This window comes from Ambystoma mexicanum, chromosome 9, assembly GCF_040938575.1.
Source record: "Ambystoma mexicanum isolate Mex_15411 chromosome 9, UKY_AmexF1_1, whole genome shotgun sequence".
In the NCBI taxonomy this organism is placed as follows: Eukaryota; Metazoa; Chordata; class Amphibia; order Caudata; family Ambystomatidae; genus Ambystoma; species Ambystoma mexicanum.
Window position 1 is genome coordinate 581,276,852 of NC_090931.1, and position 14,954 is coordinate 581,291,805.

Sequence of the window (14,954 nt, forward strand, 5' to 3'; positions counted from 1 at the left end):
ACTTTTAAGAGGGGCTACAGGCAACTCAAAGACAAGCAGAGATCGGAATTCAGGTATGCCAAGAGCTATTTAGGTCCTTGTAAAGATAAATGTGCTCCTGGTAATAGCTTTGAAAGTCCAAGGCAGGAGCTGGTTTCAGCTCCTGCTGAATTAGCCTACTGGGAACATGCATAAATCACGCCCGTCAGCCTCACCCGTGAGCTAAGACTAAAGTTGCTTCTAAATAAAACAGAGCAAGTGTGCCTCCAGAACCCACTCATCTAAAGATTCACACACCAAGAGAGTATACATTATAGAAACAGCTTGTGCACAAGTGACCATTTCCTTTCTAGCATTTAAAACGTGTGTACAATTTTAAATGTTTTCCTTCAGCTGTGCTTTTTAAAGAAAGTTAAGTCAATTTCACTCCTTTCTTACAGGAAAGCAGTGACAGTACTGATATTTCTTGTAAAGCCTTTCTTTTAGAAGGCTTAATAACATTTTCTTGCAACACTTAAAGGCTAATAAATTATATTATAAACGGCTACACAAGACCATCCAATGACTTACTGCAGGAACTAGCTCTAAATGGAGAATACAGATTTTAAAAATCAGGTTTATGTTTTGCTTGCAAATCTCTCCAGTTACACGTTAACTTTTACATTAGTGTAATGCACTGTGAGGTACAGATAATGCCAGTTACAAAATAGATAAAAACTATGATTTCAATTACAGCTAGACAGTTGCCTTAATGAGACCTTTCACTGTAACATTAAACAGAGGTTACTGATGAAGGGGTCTAACATTTGTGATTTTGTTTTTAAAAAAAGTGTTCTATTCTGAAAAACATTCCTGCTGCTGTAAAACGCACTTTGCCAAAAATTTCCCGTTTCCTTCTAATCCCTCCAAAATATGCATTAAGTCTCATACATGTCAAAAGAAATCTCAAGTCGGACCACGATCTTAATATTAGGGCAACACCTGAGCAACAGGTTGTAGGCTATTAAAGAAATCTACCATTCAATTATGCGGTATATGGCTCCTTTTCTAAATTACTGTTTACGATTGTTTTAGTATCGTTTGATATTCTTAGTGGGTTAATGCACCTGATGCACAGGTCTTAAATCTGTAAAATCTATGTATCTCAGGTTGGAGCCATAGCAGGTATAACCACCATTCATCCTCCTGAGGTCCTTAAAATATGGTTGAATAACCAATGTGATACACTACAGCTTGAGTCTTGGCATCTAGTACATTCGACACCTGCACCATAAACCCATTTTTCAGTCTTAACCAAATGTAAAACCATTGGCCCAATTTTGAATTGACCTGTTAGTACAATTTTTTGCTGTTTTGAATTTAGCAGTTAGTACCATTTGGTACTATTTTGAATGTCGCCGTTTGTACCATTTGCTGATATTTTGAATTTAGCCGTTTGTACAATTTGCTACTATTTTGAATTTAGCTGTGCCCAGTGACCACCCTGTGCTACCCCATCCTGCTTTTCCCCATATCCTGTCTCCCCCCACCCTCCCTCCACTACTCTCTCTTTAATTCCCCCTCCTCCACGCCACCTATGGCACTCTCTGTGTCTCCTATTTCTTCTGTTTCTCCATTGACTATCATACCCTTCTCACTAAGTCTGGTAGGAAGAAGTTCAAAAAGGATAGCTTGGCCTCTAACCCTGGTTTCCCCATCGCTGACATCTACTCCAGTGCTTCCTCCAGACAGACCCTCACCAACATCCTCGGTCATTCCCTTTCCGGACCTTTGGACTCCTCATATGGTCTCTGTGCTCTCTCCCTTCTCTTCCTCACCCATTAATGGTGGCACACGGTGGTACACTGTGGGAGGCACTCCTGGACCCCTTCCATTCCTCTAAAGGTAATCATTAATGTCTACTTTAAAGGCACTGTCATGATCCAAGGCCTTCAGGCCAACTTTCTCCTCTTTGACAGACGCTTCAAACACCACATCAATTTCCTTTCTTCTCCAGCTGTCCAGTCTCTCTCCCTCCTTCAGCTTCCTTGCCCCTGCCTTCTCCTTGGCTACCTTGCCCTCTCCTCCTTCCTCTTCTGCCCCCCTTCAGGCTCCTTCAATACCTCCGCAGGGCGTACGTCTGATTTGTACTCCTCCCCGGAAGTCCTTCAAGGATGGCAACTTTCTCCATATTGCCACTCTCAACTCTTGCTCAGCTGTCACACTCCACTGACATCTGCCGCCTCCTGGAAGAACTCAACCTCGATGTCCTTGGTCTCACTGAGACATGGTTCACGGCCAGCTCTGTCACAAGCTTTGACACTTTCCTCCCTGATGGCGGTAAGATCCTCTCCGCGCCCAGACCCAACCGTTCTGCAGGTGGTGTAGGCTTGATCTTCCCGGAGTGGATTCCTGCCTCTGTCATTCCTATGCCGGCCTACTCCTCTTTCGAATGCCTTGTCTGCAGGCTCTCTCTCTCACCTGGCCACTTTCTTACATTGGCTACTATCTATCGGCCACCTGGTCAGATCGCCTCCTTCCGCTCTGAGTGGGCAGACCTGTCCTCCTCCCTCCTGGCCTCAACCACTCAACTCCTCGTTCTTGGAGACTTCAACATCCATCTGGATGCTTCCTGTCCCTCCTCTGGACTCTTTCGCAAACTCTGCAACACTCTCTTTCTATTCTTCCCTCTGGTCCGACTCACTCTGCAGGTCACACTCTGGATGTTCTAATCTCTTCAGACCTCCACCTCTCTATCCCTCTTAGCACTGCTCTCTCCTGGAGTGATCACTCTCTCCTTTCCTCGCAGCTCTCCCTCTCTTCCCCTCACGCCAAGCCAACTCCAACACTGCCACCTACCTTCTTGGTCCTCCCATGAAGTGTGTGTCAGTCGAGGCTTTCACTACCACTTTCTCTCCCCCTCCTCTACCTCTGGCTGACTCACATATTGATACAGCCCTTTCCATGCTCTACTCTTCTATCTCTGATACTCTTCATGTTCTTTCCCCTGTCATGAGGATCTGCTTGAAGCCCAAAGCCAAGTGGGACTCTTGCTATGACTCTGACCTTGTTACCCTTAAACGCAAGTGTAGGGTGGGTGAGAGGAAATGGTGGGCTTCCTGTGCATCCTCTGACAAACTGGCCTGCCACCTGCTCCAAAGGCAATACTGGCTCCTTGTCCGCACTAAGAAGAGAGCCTATTTCCAAGCCTCTGTCTCTGTGGCATCTAACAACTTGGCCAAACTCTTTAAATCTGCATGGAGCTGGCCAACCCTGCTGCAGTCTCTACCTCTCCCGTCGCCTCCCAGGCCCTCTGCACAGCCCTTGCCTCTCACTTAATCTAAAAAACCCAGGACACCCTCTCCTCCTCCCTCTTCTCTCTCCGATACCTCTGCTCCCCATCCCCTGCAGCCGCCTCTCCTCGTTATTTCTCATCGTTTTCTCTGTTCTCCCCTGATGAGATTTCCAGACACGTACGATCTTTGAAAGTCACATCAAAACAGGTTTGTCCAAAACCCTCAAGGACCACATTGACACCCGTGCTCCTACTCTGGACAACTTCTGCAACCACTCCCTCGCCTCTGGATACTTCCCCTACCCTCCGAAGCAGTGTCTTGTGCACCATCTTCTCAAAAAACCCACAGCCTAGCACTCTTGCCCGGCTAACTATCGCCCGATCTCTATCACTCCTTTCCTGGACAAACTCCTGGAAAAGCTGGCCATCTCCCAGCTTAATCTTCACACTGATTCTGTTGGTTGTCTCCATGACCATCAGTATGGCTCGCTTCAAAGCTGCCAGAAGCACAGAAACTGCTCTCCTGAACATCTGTGAAGACCTGCTCTCCAACCTTCTAATATCCCTTCTGTCCTTATCCTACTTGATCTTTCTTCTGCCTTTGACATGGTCAACCATGACATCTTGCTCAGTCGCCTCTGTGATAATCTGGGTATCACTGATCAGGCCCTGGCCTGGCTGCCTACCTTCCTCTCCAACGACCCTCCCAGGTCCAACTTGGGTCCTTCCTTTCCTCATGTGGTGTCCCTAGGGGGTCTAAGCTCTCTCCCTGGCTCTTCAACCAATACTTGGCACCGCTCGCCCCACTGCATTGTTGAGCTTTCAATGCTATGCGGATGACACCCAACTTGTTTTCAATCTCCCCTCGGCCACCTCTTCACCCTCTCTCATCTCAGACTGTCTGCAATCCAGGAGTGGTGCGCCACCAACGACCTCTGTCTTAATGCCAGTAAGACAGAGATTCTCCTCATCGGCACAACTGCAACTTCCTTTCATGTCACTCTCTGGCCGGCCTCCCTTGGCCCTCTCACTGCTCCCACTTGCGAGGCTAAGAACCTCAGGGTCATCTTTGACTCCATGCTTTCCTTCTCTGCCCACATCTCTGACGTCTCTAAAAAGTCTAACTTCCTAATGCACCTACTCAGAGGTATTCTGCCTTTCCTCTCCTTCGCCGAGAAGCTCAACATCTACAGAGCTCTGGTTGTCTCTAGGTTCGAGTTTTGCAACAGCCTCTTTCTAAATCTGCCTTCAACCACTCTCCATCCTCTACAGCTCATCCAGAACAGGACTGAGAGACTTGTTCTTCGCCTCAAGCCCAGGTATCGTACCTCTCCAGCCCTGAAATATCTCCATTGGCTCCCAATGGTTGCAAGGATTAAATTCAAGACCCTTTGCATTGTCCACAAGGCTTTCTGGGACCTGGGTCCACAATACCTTCAACTCTTCCCTCCATAAATACATTCCTACTCAAGCTCTTCGCTCCTTCACCTCCAACTCCCTCAGGGTCAGTCGTTTCTCCAAATAACGAGTTGGAGGTAGATCCCTTTCTTCTGCTGGGGCCTCCCTCTGGAACAGCCTCCCTGCCTCTCTGAAACTTGAGGAGAACCATCTTCGGTTCCGGAAGCACCTCAAGATGTTCCTCTTTGCTTCTACCTTCGCTCTTCCTCTCCCCTGCTAATCTGTCTGCTTTGGCACCTGCTTAGCCTCTGATTTCGAACCCCCATCCCTGCCCTCCAACCACACACCTGCACTGCCTCCTGGCAACCCTTGCACTTGGGTCTGTATCTGCAACCCTAGAGTCCATTTCCAGCACTTAGACACCTGTTGTCTACACCTTATTCTCGCACGTCCTGTTCTCTCACGTGTTCAGCATTTTCCACTCCCACCATGCCCCTCACACTTTTCCCACTTCCCTCTTCCCTGCACTTGCACGTTCTCAATGTCACTGGGCCTAGTAAGATCGTTGTTTTGTCCTCCCTTGTTTCCCCTCCCTTGCTTTGTCGTGCTCTGAAACACCTGTGTATGTGTGCGATACAAATAAACTATCATATCATAAAACATCATAACCAGAGTTACTTTTAAAACCATACCCTATTTATTCAGCGAAAATGTGACAGCATAGGGTGGGGTAGATACAGGGTGCCGTAGCAGGAGACAAGGTGGTAGCAGAGAAAGAGGAAGCAATAGAGACAAATAGGGAGGCTGGCATAAGAGTAAATAAAAGATACATATATATGAAGCTGCATTTCACAAAATCATAATGAAAAACTAAAGTTGGTAACAGAATGCAAGAGAGCATTTTCAGGTGCTTACCAGAGATTGGAAATAAAAGCAACTTCAACCATTTTTCTGGCATTTCAGAGTGAATAAAAAGTGGCATGCAATATTTACAAAGCTTTTTGTCTGAGATTTTTTATCTTCTGCAGAACTTTTTTTCAACACGTTTTTTATGCGTACACTATCCTAAGAAAACCTTTGAGACTTTAACAGCTCCTGGTGAGAGGAAAATCCTTGACACCCAGGAGCTACTTTCAGTTCCTGTTTCCTGAATCTGAATTTCGACCCCTGATAAGTATCAATACCAAGGCGGTTTTAGAAATGCACTTAAGCAAATCCGGGACATTAAAACCCAATAACACACATGTAGAAGAAAACATAGCTACCTAAGGAGGGTAAATCCTACAAGCCTTATCATCAACGTCCTTCCCTAGTCTATAGCATGAGGTTTCTCAGAGGCAGAAGAGGGACCCTAGTGGTCTAGGAGCCAGCAGTAGGCAGGTCAGGGTAGGGTTCAGTGGCAGAAAAGCGGAGTTCCATAGGATATCTTCTTCAACAAGTAGTAGCTTTAGTTAAAGGTGTTTAGGGGCTTCATAGAAGGCTCTCTATATGCGTTCCAGCATTAGTCCTGGGTGAATGGTATGGGAAAACTCCCAACACACCAATCACACACTCAGCTTCACAGGATTCACACAAGACTTAAGAGGAGTATTATCAAACCAACAGTACCTCAGCAGAAAAGAAGAGCTTCTGAGTGGATGCCTTCAGAATGTAGGAGTACAGAATCCGGTCTTTTGGTTCTTGGCCTGGAGACAGAGGAAATGGACACCAAAGGAAAACTGGTGGCAGTCATCGACAGGGAAAACTTCCAACAAAGGAATCTTTGTATTTTGGTGAGGGGACTTCAGGGATTCGAATCGGGTCTCTGGAGGTCCAGCAGGAGTCCAAAGTTTCGGACGAAATCAGACTTCGGAAGACCATGTACTGCACTTACGCTCAAGGTCCCCTGGTATTGGCGTTTTGCAGCATGGCAAAGTCACAGCATGTGTAGGGATGGCTCGTTTTGTAGATCTTCTCAAGACTAGTGGATCACACCAGCCTCTGTGTAGAAGTCGTCACATTCGGAACCCCCAGGTCATTGGAAGGAAGGGTTACATCAGGCTATGGTTACACAGCAGACTCTCCGGTCGCTGGAAATGGTTACAGCTGTCATTTCTTCATTTTCCTCTTCCGATTTGGTTCCAGTGGTCGACTTGTCAGCAGCTTCCAGGATCAGAGCATTTATCAGGAACTACAGCACAACTTCTGCAAACTATTCCTGCAGTTTACAGAAAAGGGCGGTCTGGCTGTCCAGTTAGGACAGCCAGCCCCCCCTGTGGGAACTAGTTCCTTCCAGGCAAGGTGGAAGACGACAAAGGGCTGCAAAGTTTTGGACATCTCCTCCACTTCCTTCCTTCCTTCACAGTCACTCTGGAGCCTCGGAAGAGAATACAAAGGAATCCCACCCAAGACAAAACTTCAACCAGGGTCTTTCCCACCTAGGACGGCATGTTAGGCACAAATGTATGCAATAATCCTGTGGGAGACTACACCAGCCTTGTCATCTTGGTGATATAACCAGACTATTGGTATAGGTCTGTACTACACAAGTTGGTAGAGTGACTGAGCAGGCAGACTTATCTCAAGAGGGGTAAATGTGAGCTGTACGGATGCAACATACAGGTTCACAAATACAGGTATTCAACTAACACTTATACTCAAAGTTTTCCAGTAAAATAATCTTTTATTTAACAGCCAGTTTTTAAGTAAGCTTTCTTTAGAAAGGGACAGTATGCAACAATAGCAAATATACTTTGCAACACTTCCTCAGATTTAAGTTAAGCAAGTAGATACCCCTTTGGGATGTCACACACACTTCCTACACCCTGAGGGGACTTCAATTACTAGGACACCGTGGATATCGATATATCACTTTTGACACTTAAATGCAATACTGAGGTGGTGGAAAAGGAAAGAAAAGGGAAAAGGTTAGGGAAGGAAAAAGGTTAACAGGTTCTCAGAATATGTGAATACTTTGCAATCTTCCCAATGCAGTGTGGTTAACCCTTTCCCAGCAATACAAGTATCTTATGCACCACCTATGAGGGACAGTTAAACATAGAGTCAATGGTTCAGAAGAGTCTACAGGGAGCCAGGACAGCCAAAGTCAATTGAACAAATTCTAGGGAGCTAAGGCGCTTCTTCAGATAGCACAAAAGTCTTGGACAATGTTATTTAGAGAGTTTGTAGAAAATAATCACTGTATGGCCACAAGTTGCTAGGCACTGTAAGTCTCCAGTGAGTACAAACAAGCTACAGAACAAAAAGGTAAGAACCCCTTTAGTCAAGACAGTACCTTAGGTTGGAAGAAGAGGATCCAGCTGGCTTCAGTTCAGGTTGCAGTCCTGCAGTTCTTGGGCGTCAGTTGTGGAGACAAGAGGGAGGACGTCTAGAGAATTCCTGCACTGCAGTTTGAAGGTCGGTGGCAGCAATGCGCTCTTTACAAATCGTGGTTCAGCTACCGGTCAATAGCACCACCGTGGTTCTTGGACACTTGGGTGGGCCGCCTTGCTTCTGGGGTCCAGCACTCTGTTGAGGTGGCTCAGGCTTGGATCATCCTGCTTCGCGAGCGTCCTTACGATCTTCCTAGAGCTCGGGTCCGGCTTAAAGACAATGCACGTGTTTCTGGTGTTCCTGACCCCTGGCACTCGGTTCCAGCACTAGCAAGAAGTACAGCCCGCAGGGAGAGGGGTTCCAGTAAAGTTCGTCTAGGGGTCAGTTGGCCCCACCAACCTAAGGGATGAAGTCGTCCATTACGGGCTTCTCTAGTCGATATGAAATTCGGAGCTTCAGCACTGCAGCAGGGCTTCCCCAGGCAAACCAACGGTCCAGGAGGGTGCAGCTAGGTTCTCTTTCAGTTTCATTGTTCGGAGGTTTCTTCCAGTGATCGACTGCCTTCTGTTCAAGAGACCTCGCCTTTTATGCAGGTTTCTCCCAGTCAGGTAACGACTAGCTTTCACTCACACAGCGGGGTGGCTGTCCTCCAAGGACAGCCAGCCAATCATCTTTGGTTGCATTCAGGTAAATCAAGGAGACTAAGGGCAGGGCGTTTCGGGCACCTCCCTCGCTTCCTGGCCTGCCAGACACAGTGAAGCCCGCTAAAGTCAAAACGAACAAAAGGGTTAAACATGGTTTGGCACGCAGAGTAAAACCCAAGAAAGACCTCACAAGCAAAAAATGCCGAAAAAAGACGACCAGGGCCATTTCGACAAAATGGGCACCCATGGGTGCAATACTGCAGCTAGGGATTCAGCCTGCGGTACAAACACACAATGGTAGGAAAATTAAACCACTGCTACCACCCATTAAAAGTCGTGAGGGTAACATCAAAAATGTTACATGAGTAAGTAGGAAAAGGGGCTACTAGGTAACCCCCAGTACTTCCACATAAGATGGGGTGTACTGGACCTACATAGGAAAAACAGGTAAGTAAAGTCAATTTCACTTTACTACTCTTGGGAACAGTAGTTTACCCAAGAGAAGGTATTTAAACCTTAAGACAAGTCCAAAGGACTTCCCTATGACACTGCACTGAAGGTGCTGTGTCTGACAATACAAAAGGTGATGTCTATGGAGGTTGTCAGACTCCAAAACCAAAAGAAACGCAGAGTCCAAATCAGATCAAAAATACGCGAGAGAGTGAGAAAAAGGTCTCACTCACTCCAGGATAAAAAATCAAAAAGTCCTAAAGTCCAGCAAAAGATCTGGTGGTCTGTAAGGTTGAAGGGAATTAGCACAGCAATGAAAATTCTCCCTAACACAGCAGAAGACGGCTCAAGAAACAACAAGCAAACAAGAAATGGTGCAAAAAGGAGCCCACCATTCTAACAGAATGGTGACCCTCCTGTGCACTACCGCGGCTGATTTGAAAACCCGCTAGTAATAAGGACTAAAAGTCATAAAAGTAATTTCACTGCCCACCAGCCATTCCAGTTAACCTGTAATTGTAACAGATATGTTACCAGTTAAGCAAGCAAGGTGATACATTGCATCTCCCCAGTGCTCCATATCAGGTGGGGTATGCCGGCTCACTAAAATAAATGTAAAGGGGATGGGAATCCCACTTTACTTCTTGGGAACAGTGGTTCACCCAAGAGGTAATAAGAGAAAGAAAAAAAGGGAAGACCGAAGGGGCAACCCAATCTCAGCCCAAAAGTTATAGGGATCTATAAATTCAAACACACACTATGGAGCGACATAAAAAGGTCACCCATAAAAAGAGTAAAAGACTAGGTGAGAGGGGGGGGGAAGACCCCCCTCACCCATGGACAAGGAAAAATAAGCACCAAGTCCAAGCAAAAGATTCTTGTCAGGACGATTTATCATACATATGAAAATCTTACATAACGATTAGATAGGCTTTAGCCTAGCACGTCTATCATATGCCTAGGAAATCGCACCATTTTCAGCCTGATGCTATTGTATGGTCAGGTAGCACCATTCGAGCAAATGGCTATCACATGCCTACACAAAAAGCTTGGGCTTTCCCAATACTTGTTTTACAGTAGTCACTGCAATGCCTGGAGTAAAGTATCCTCACTGTCCCTCTGCCTGAACCCCCTCTCCTCTTCTTCACATTCTCGTGGTGGTAATCTGCTTGTTAAGGTATCTCCATACTCAGCAATGTTCAGTCTGTCACAGGAGCATGATCCAAATAACCACTACATTAAAAATAAAATGAGGAGGATTGTATTTGTAGAATAAGAGCATCCACAGGCAATGGATGAGGGAAATAAGAATCTATGCTATCCCGGATGAAGGCGTGCGCCAGGCTTGTTCGATTGGAACATGGACCTAAAATAATTATGGCATCCTGAGGCCTTCCATATGATGTCTGCCATGGTCTTCCCCATCCTTACTTTCCAGTAGGACTGAAGGCCACAGAAATGACTGCCTCAGTGTGTCCTTCCAATGAGCTGGTACATCGGGTCACGGCACGGACCTTGAACACTGCCTGTGGCTGGTAGATGATGTCCAGAACGCTTTCAGTCTCCACACTCTGCTTGTCCAAAGTCTTCTCCAGTGACGTCACAATTTCAAGATCGTTCACATAGAATGCCAACGGAAGAGGCTCTTCCTAGAAAATAAGAAAAGGGTGTGTGAAAAGACCTGAAAATACAGATAGACCCATTTGGAAAAAAAGCCTATCACAGATGCATACTGTCTTTCAACCACTTGTCAATGGTTCAATAATCTTTTAGAAGCAATAAGGATTCCATAATCAGAATTGCAATAAAATGTAGAAAATTTAACAAAGCTAATAGGCCTGGCATTAACGTATGCCCAGCTCCAATTCCATATGCCAAGGTGCTACCTCTTAAGCCCACAAAGGAATATAAGCATTGCCGCAAAGTCAATAGTTATGACTTTATTTTGTGTCCAGATAAGTCAAACGTGTCAAGCTACAATTTCATATGCCCAAGTAGTCAAATATATGCCTCACCGTTGTGAAAAGTATGCCCAGTTAACAGCTCCTTATCTCCAACTAGTAAATAGATTTTGAGGTTACTGCAGGATGATGCAGCCTGAATGTTTTCCTGGCTCATTCAATCTTAACTCTATTAATATCCTGCCCGGTATTTGCTCTTAATCAAAGAAAGTGCTCCCGGACTTTGGATACCTGGGTATGACAGCAACAAAGGAACATACCGATCTACTCTGACAATATTCCTCCTTGTTACAACACTATAGACACTACTTCAGTACCAAGCTCTTTGATCTTACAATGGGATTACTCTATAGCAGGCATTTGAAAATTTCAAATGATCTCTAATAATCACAAAGCAAAATAAGTTTATTTGATCAAATGACTTGACGGAGAGGGAGGACCCAATTATTTTTTTTAACTGCATTAGCACAGTGGAGTTGGAGCGGTCCAGCAACTAAAGTCTTGCAGCACAGAGGCTATCCAAAGAGGATGCCATCAGAAGATCTCATCAGGCAGTTCTTAAATAATACACCCACAACCATCCGAGCCCCTGTTAGCAATCACCTGGGAGCCATGAGAAATAATTTGGTGTTGATAAACTTTTGAAACACAATGGTCGCTCCCAAATAACATTACAATATTAAAGACCACAAGCCTCATACAGTGCCCACTTATTTTCACAGCCAATTTTCTGAAAGTTGGGGGGAGGATTTTTCTTGTTCATCTGTTCCATCCCCTCCCCTCCCTTTTTTGAATTTCCTTTCACAGACCACAGTCTGGTTTGACACCTCGGGCAGGGCCAAAATTCACTTAGTGATAAACATGGTCTCTGCGCTTTCAGACCACTAAGGCGGAGACTCGCGCAAAGAACATAGACTAACATTTAAATGGTAAATAAACAAAGAACCACTGACAGTGGAAATATACCTTCTGCAAGAGCGCATTGCAGACCAACTGCAGTTTATCAGGTGTAATATCAACAGGCACATCGAAAGGAGAGCCCAGTATTTCTCCACTCTCATCCTTGAACTGTATCAGCAGCCTCTGAACGTCCGCCATTTCTGTGGTCTGAAAGGAAGCATATGTGTTAAACAATAACAACTAGGGTGATATATCGTAGGTTTTTACCTCAAGCTGAGAGAACTATGGGTGAGGCCATCAGAAAATATCGGAATAACCAGTTCTGACAAAGCAAAACAAAAAACAATTCAGTGTAAAAGTGAATATAACAGTCCATGGGTGAGAATTATTAAATGTTGCTTTAACCGTGGGAATTGGCATTCCCTCCCCAGGTGCTGTATAGTGGAGGTAAAGCGACAGGAAGCTGAAGAATGTTTTCTTTACTTACTAAGCATTTTATCTCCCAGGTTTGTAGTACAGCTTTAGGTGATTAGCAGTGGGCTTTGTGCTGTTGCCTGCTGGTGTTAAGATTTTCAGCCTATGGGATTTATGCTTTTGGCTGATAGTCATATCATAGGTTATATATCATAGGTTATTCTTTTTTTTTAACATTTCCCATACCCCTACACATCATCTACTGTCTTCATATTCCGGGGATTTCAATACTTGAGGTGATGGGACCGGAGCATTTTGTACAACAAAACAATTGCCAAAGCAGAAAGGTAATCCTGACTTTGGTTACTTCCTCAGCCGAACCCCAGTCCTCTCTCTGGCCCTTTCCCCAGTCAGATTCCAAAGCGCACTGCCTCAAATGAGTTATTCCGGGCAATTCCTGTCAATAGTGTCACCCATAATGCATTTTGATATCGCACTCTTTCCTTCCAGAGTTAACCTTTCTAGAGATGACCTGGAGGCTTCACAGTAAGGAACTAATAACCCTGTACCTTGCTCTGCGGACACACAAGCATTTTAACCTCTTCTAAGGGACCACTGCCAGCACTGTAAGGTGATTCTAAAGATCTGGTCAGCTGGGTATGCTGCTTGAGGATTAGGAACCAACTTACACCAAGACTCATCCTATGTTGTTTGTAAAGCCTGAAGACACTGCAAAACCCTCTCCTGCTAACCATGAATAGATTGCCCCCCGTAGTATTTATGCCACGCTATGTCACCCCGCACTGCCTTTCATCTGTTCAGAGTTAGGTCTCAGGTCAGCTCCAAATTGTCAATAATGAAAAATGATTGGACCTTGCTTTGCCGACCAAGCACTGTGGTCTGACACTGGATCAGGGTTGAACGCCTGCAATCCAAATGTTCGAGGAAGAAAAGACTGAAGATTATTTTTTCAAAATAATCTTTGGTCTTTTCTCCCCTGAACATTTACCATTTGTCCCCTGCCCCCACCCACCCACGCTCCCACTTACCTTGTGTCCCTGGACGCCTGTTCCCTTTCACTTCCGTGATCGGAAACCAGCGGTACAGCTGCAGGGGACACCACCCGCTCACAATATAGTGAGCAAGGGAGTGGGGGGCAGCACCACAGACCCCAGCACTGAATGCGTGATCTGGTCGAAACTTTTGGGCGTTCAGAATTTTCGAACGGCCGAAATTCGGCCAAATCACGCATTTGGTTATATTCTTTCAGTTTTTTTGGATGAAACCCTGACACTAGAAGAGAAAAACTTGTGAGAGGTGTTGGGGCAACCTTCTGAACTGTCTGTCCATGGAGGGACCCCAAGGAGGAACCACTAGAGACTAACTTGAGGCCCTCTCTACAGGAAGCTGCAGCCACAAAAAGGCCAACCACATTTATTCTTCAGTCCTGCCTCCTTCACGCTCAGAACAAGTGGCTTGATCTTACTACATAACTTTGGCAATAAGGGAAGGGGGATGACCATTTCATCTGCCCGCCTTCAGGCTGGTCTGCCCCAGAATGCCTCACTATCCAGGAACAGTGTAACTAGTCTTCATCACTTTAATCAGCGTAAATTCTGATCATCCAGGAAACCAGGAGGAGATTTGGCAGTTGTCCCAACAAATCAATCCATTGTTGGTCTCCATCTTTCACACACTAGACCCCACATTTTACATCATGACGGATTGGTCAAATTATAGCTTGGTTGTAACACTACACCACCTACGAATACCACAACCTTTGGAGAAAGAAAAAAAGATTTCATTTACATTCATGTGCTGGTATCAAAAGCAAATGTTTTGGCCTGTGGCAGGGGTGTTGCTAGGTCTGCAAAAGATCTGGAGCTACGTTAATGTCGGGACTGGGGGCTAGGTAGCCTTTTGGTTGTAGCCCCTGAGATTCTATCTGGGGCTACAAACAAAAGAGCCGGGGCAATAGCCTCCAAAGCCCCCCCCCCCTAGCAACCCCTCAGGCCTGTGTTATCTTCCCAGATAAAAAAAGAAAAAGCAGGGTGTTGATATTTGTGGACAAAAACACTGAAGGTTTAGTAATTAAAACCTGGCAAGAATCAGGTATGTGCTTTGCAGGATTACTATACAACTGGGACACCTGTGTCTATCAGAACATGTTTCTGCAGGCCTCCTATGGAGAGGGCCTTTGAAACGCTCTGCAAGGCCCTTCTCATTCCTTGGTAGAATCCGTTCTCCTAAGCATTTCCTCCTCTACTCTTCAGGATTGTAAAGAAATACAAATTCGAATAGCTTCCTGTTAATTTACCTAGCTTTGCCTACTGAGAGTTCTTCCCATCCTTCTGATTATGACTTCAGGTCTCCCGAATCAGCATGGGGGGTAGTTAGCATGTGCATCCATTAACACATGTCCGATGAATACAGTGATATTTTCAGGATCGGACCATCATTTTTCAAGGTCTTATGTTTTTAAGGTACTGCTTGCTATGGTTAAACCATGGGAGACTAAGTACACTTCAATAGCCAAGGAGATCTCTCATTGCTGCTCTAAATTTTCCAGCAGAGCAGAGGACCATAGGCATACCCAGTATAATAGGGCTTGAATAATACTTT

At 45.5% G+C, this 14,954-nt stretch overlaps 1 protein-coding gene across 1 annotated transcript in view; it reads right to left on the reverse strand.

Moving 5' to 3' along the window:
- The window catches only part of NLE1 (notchless homolog 1), a 300,266-nt gene that overhangs the window by 238,317 nt on the left and 46,995 nt on the right, over positions 1-14,954 (reverse strand). Inside the window, exons 2-3 of the mRNA XM_069615187.1 lie at positions 11,985-12,125; positions 10,489-10,706 (exon numbers count right to left, since the gene is read on the reverse strand). Coding sequence (XP_069471288.1) covers positions 10,489-10,706; positions 11,985-12,116 — 350 coding nt within the window. The 5' untranslated portion in view covers positions 12,117-12,125. The remainder of the gene's footprint in view (positions 1-10,488; positions 10,707-11,984; positions 12,126-14,954) is intronic.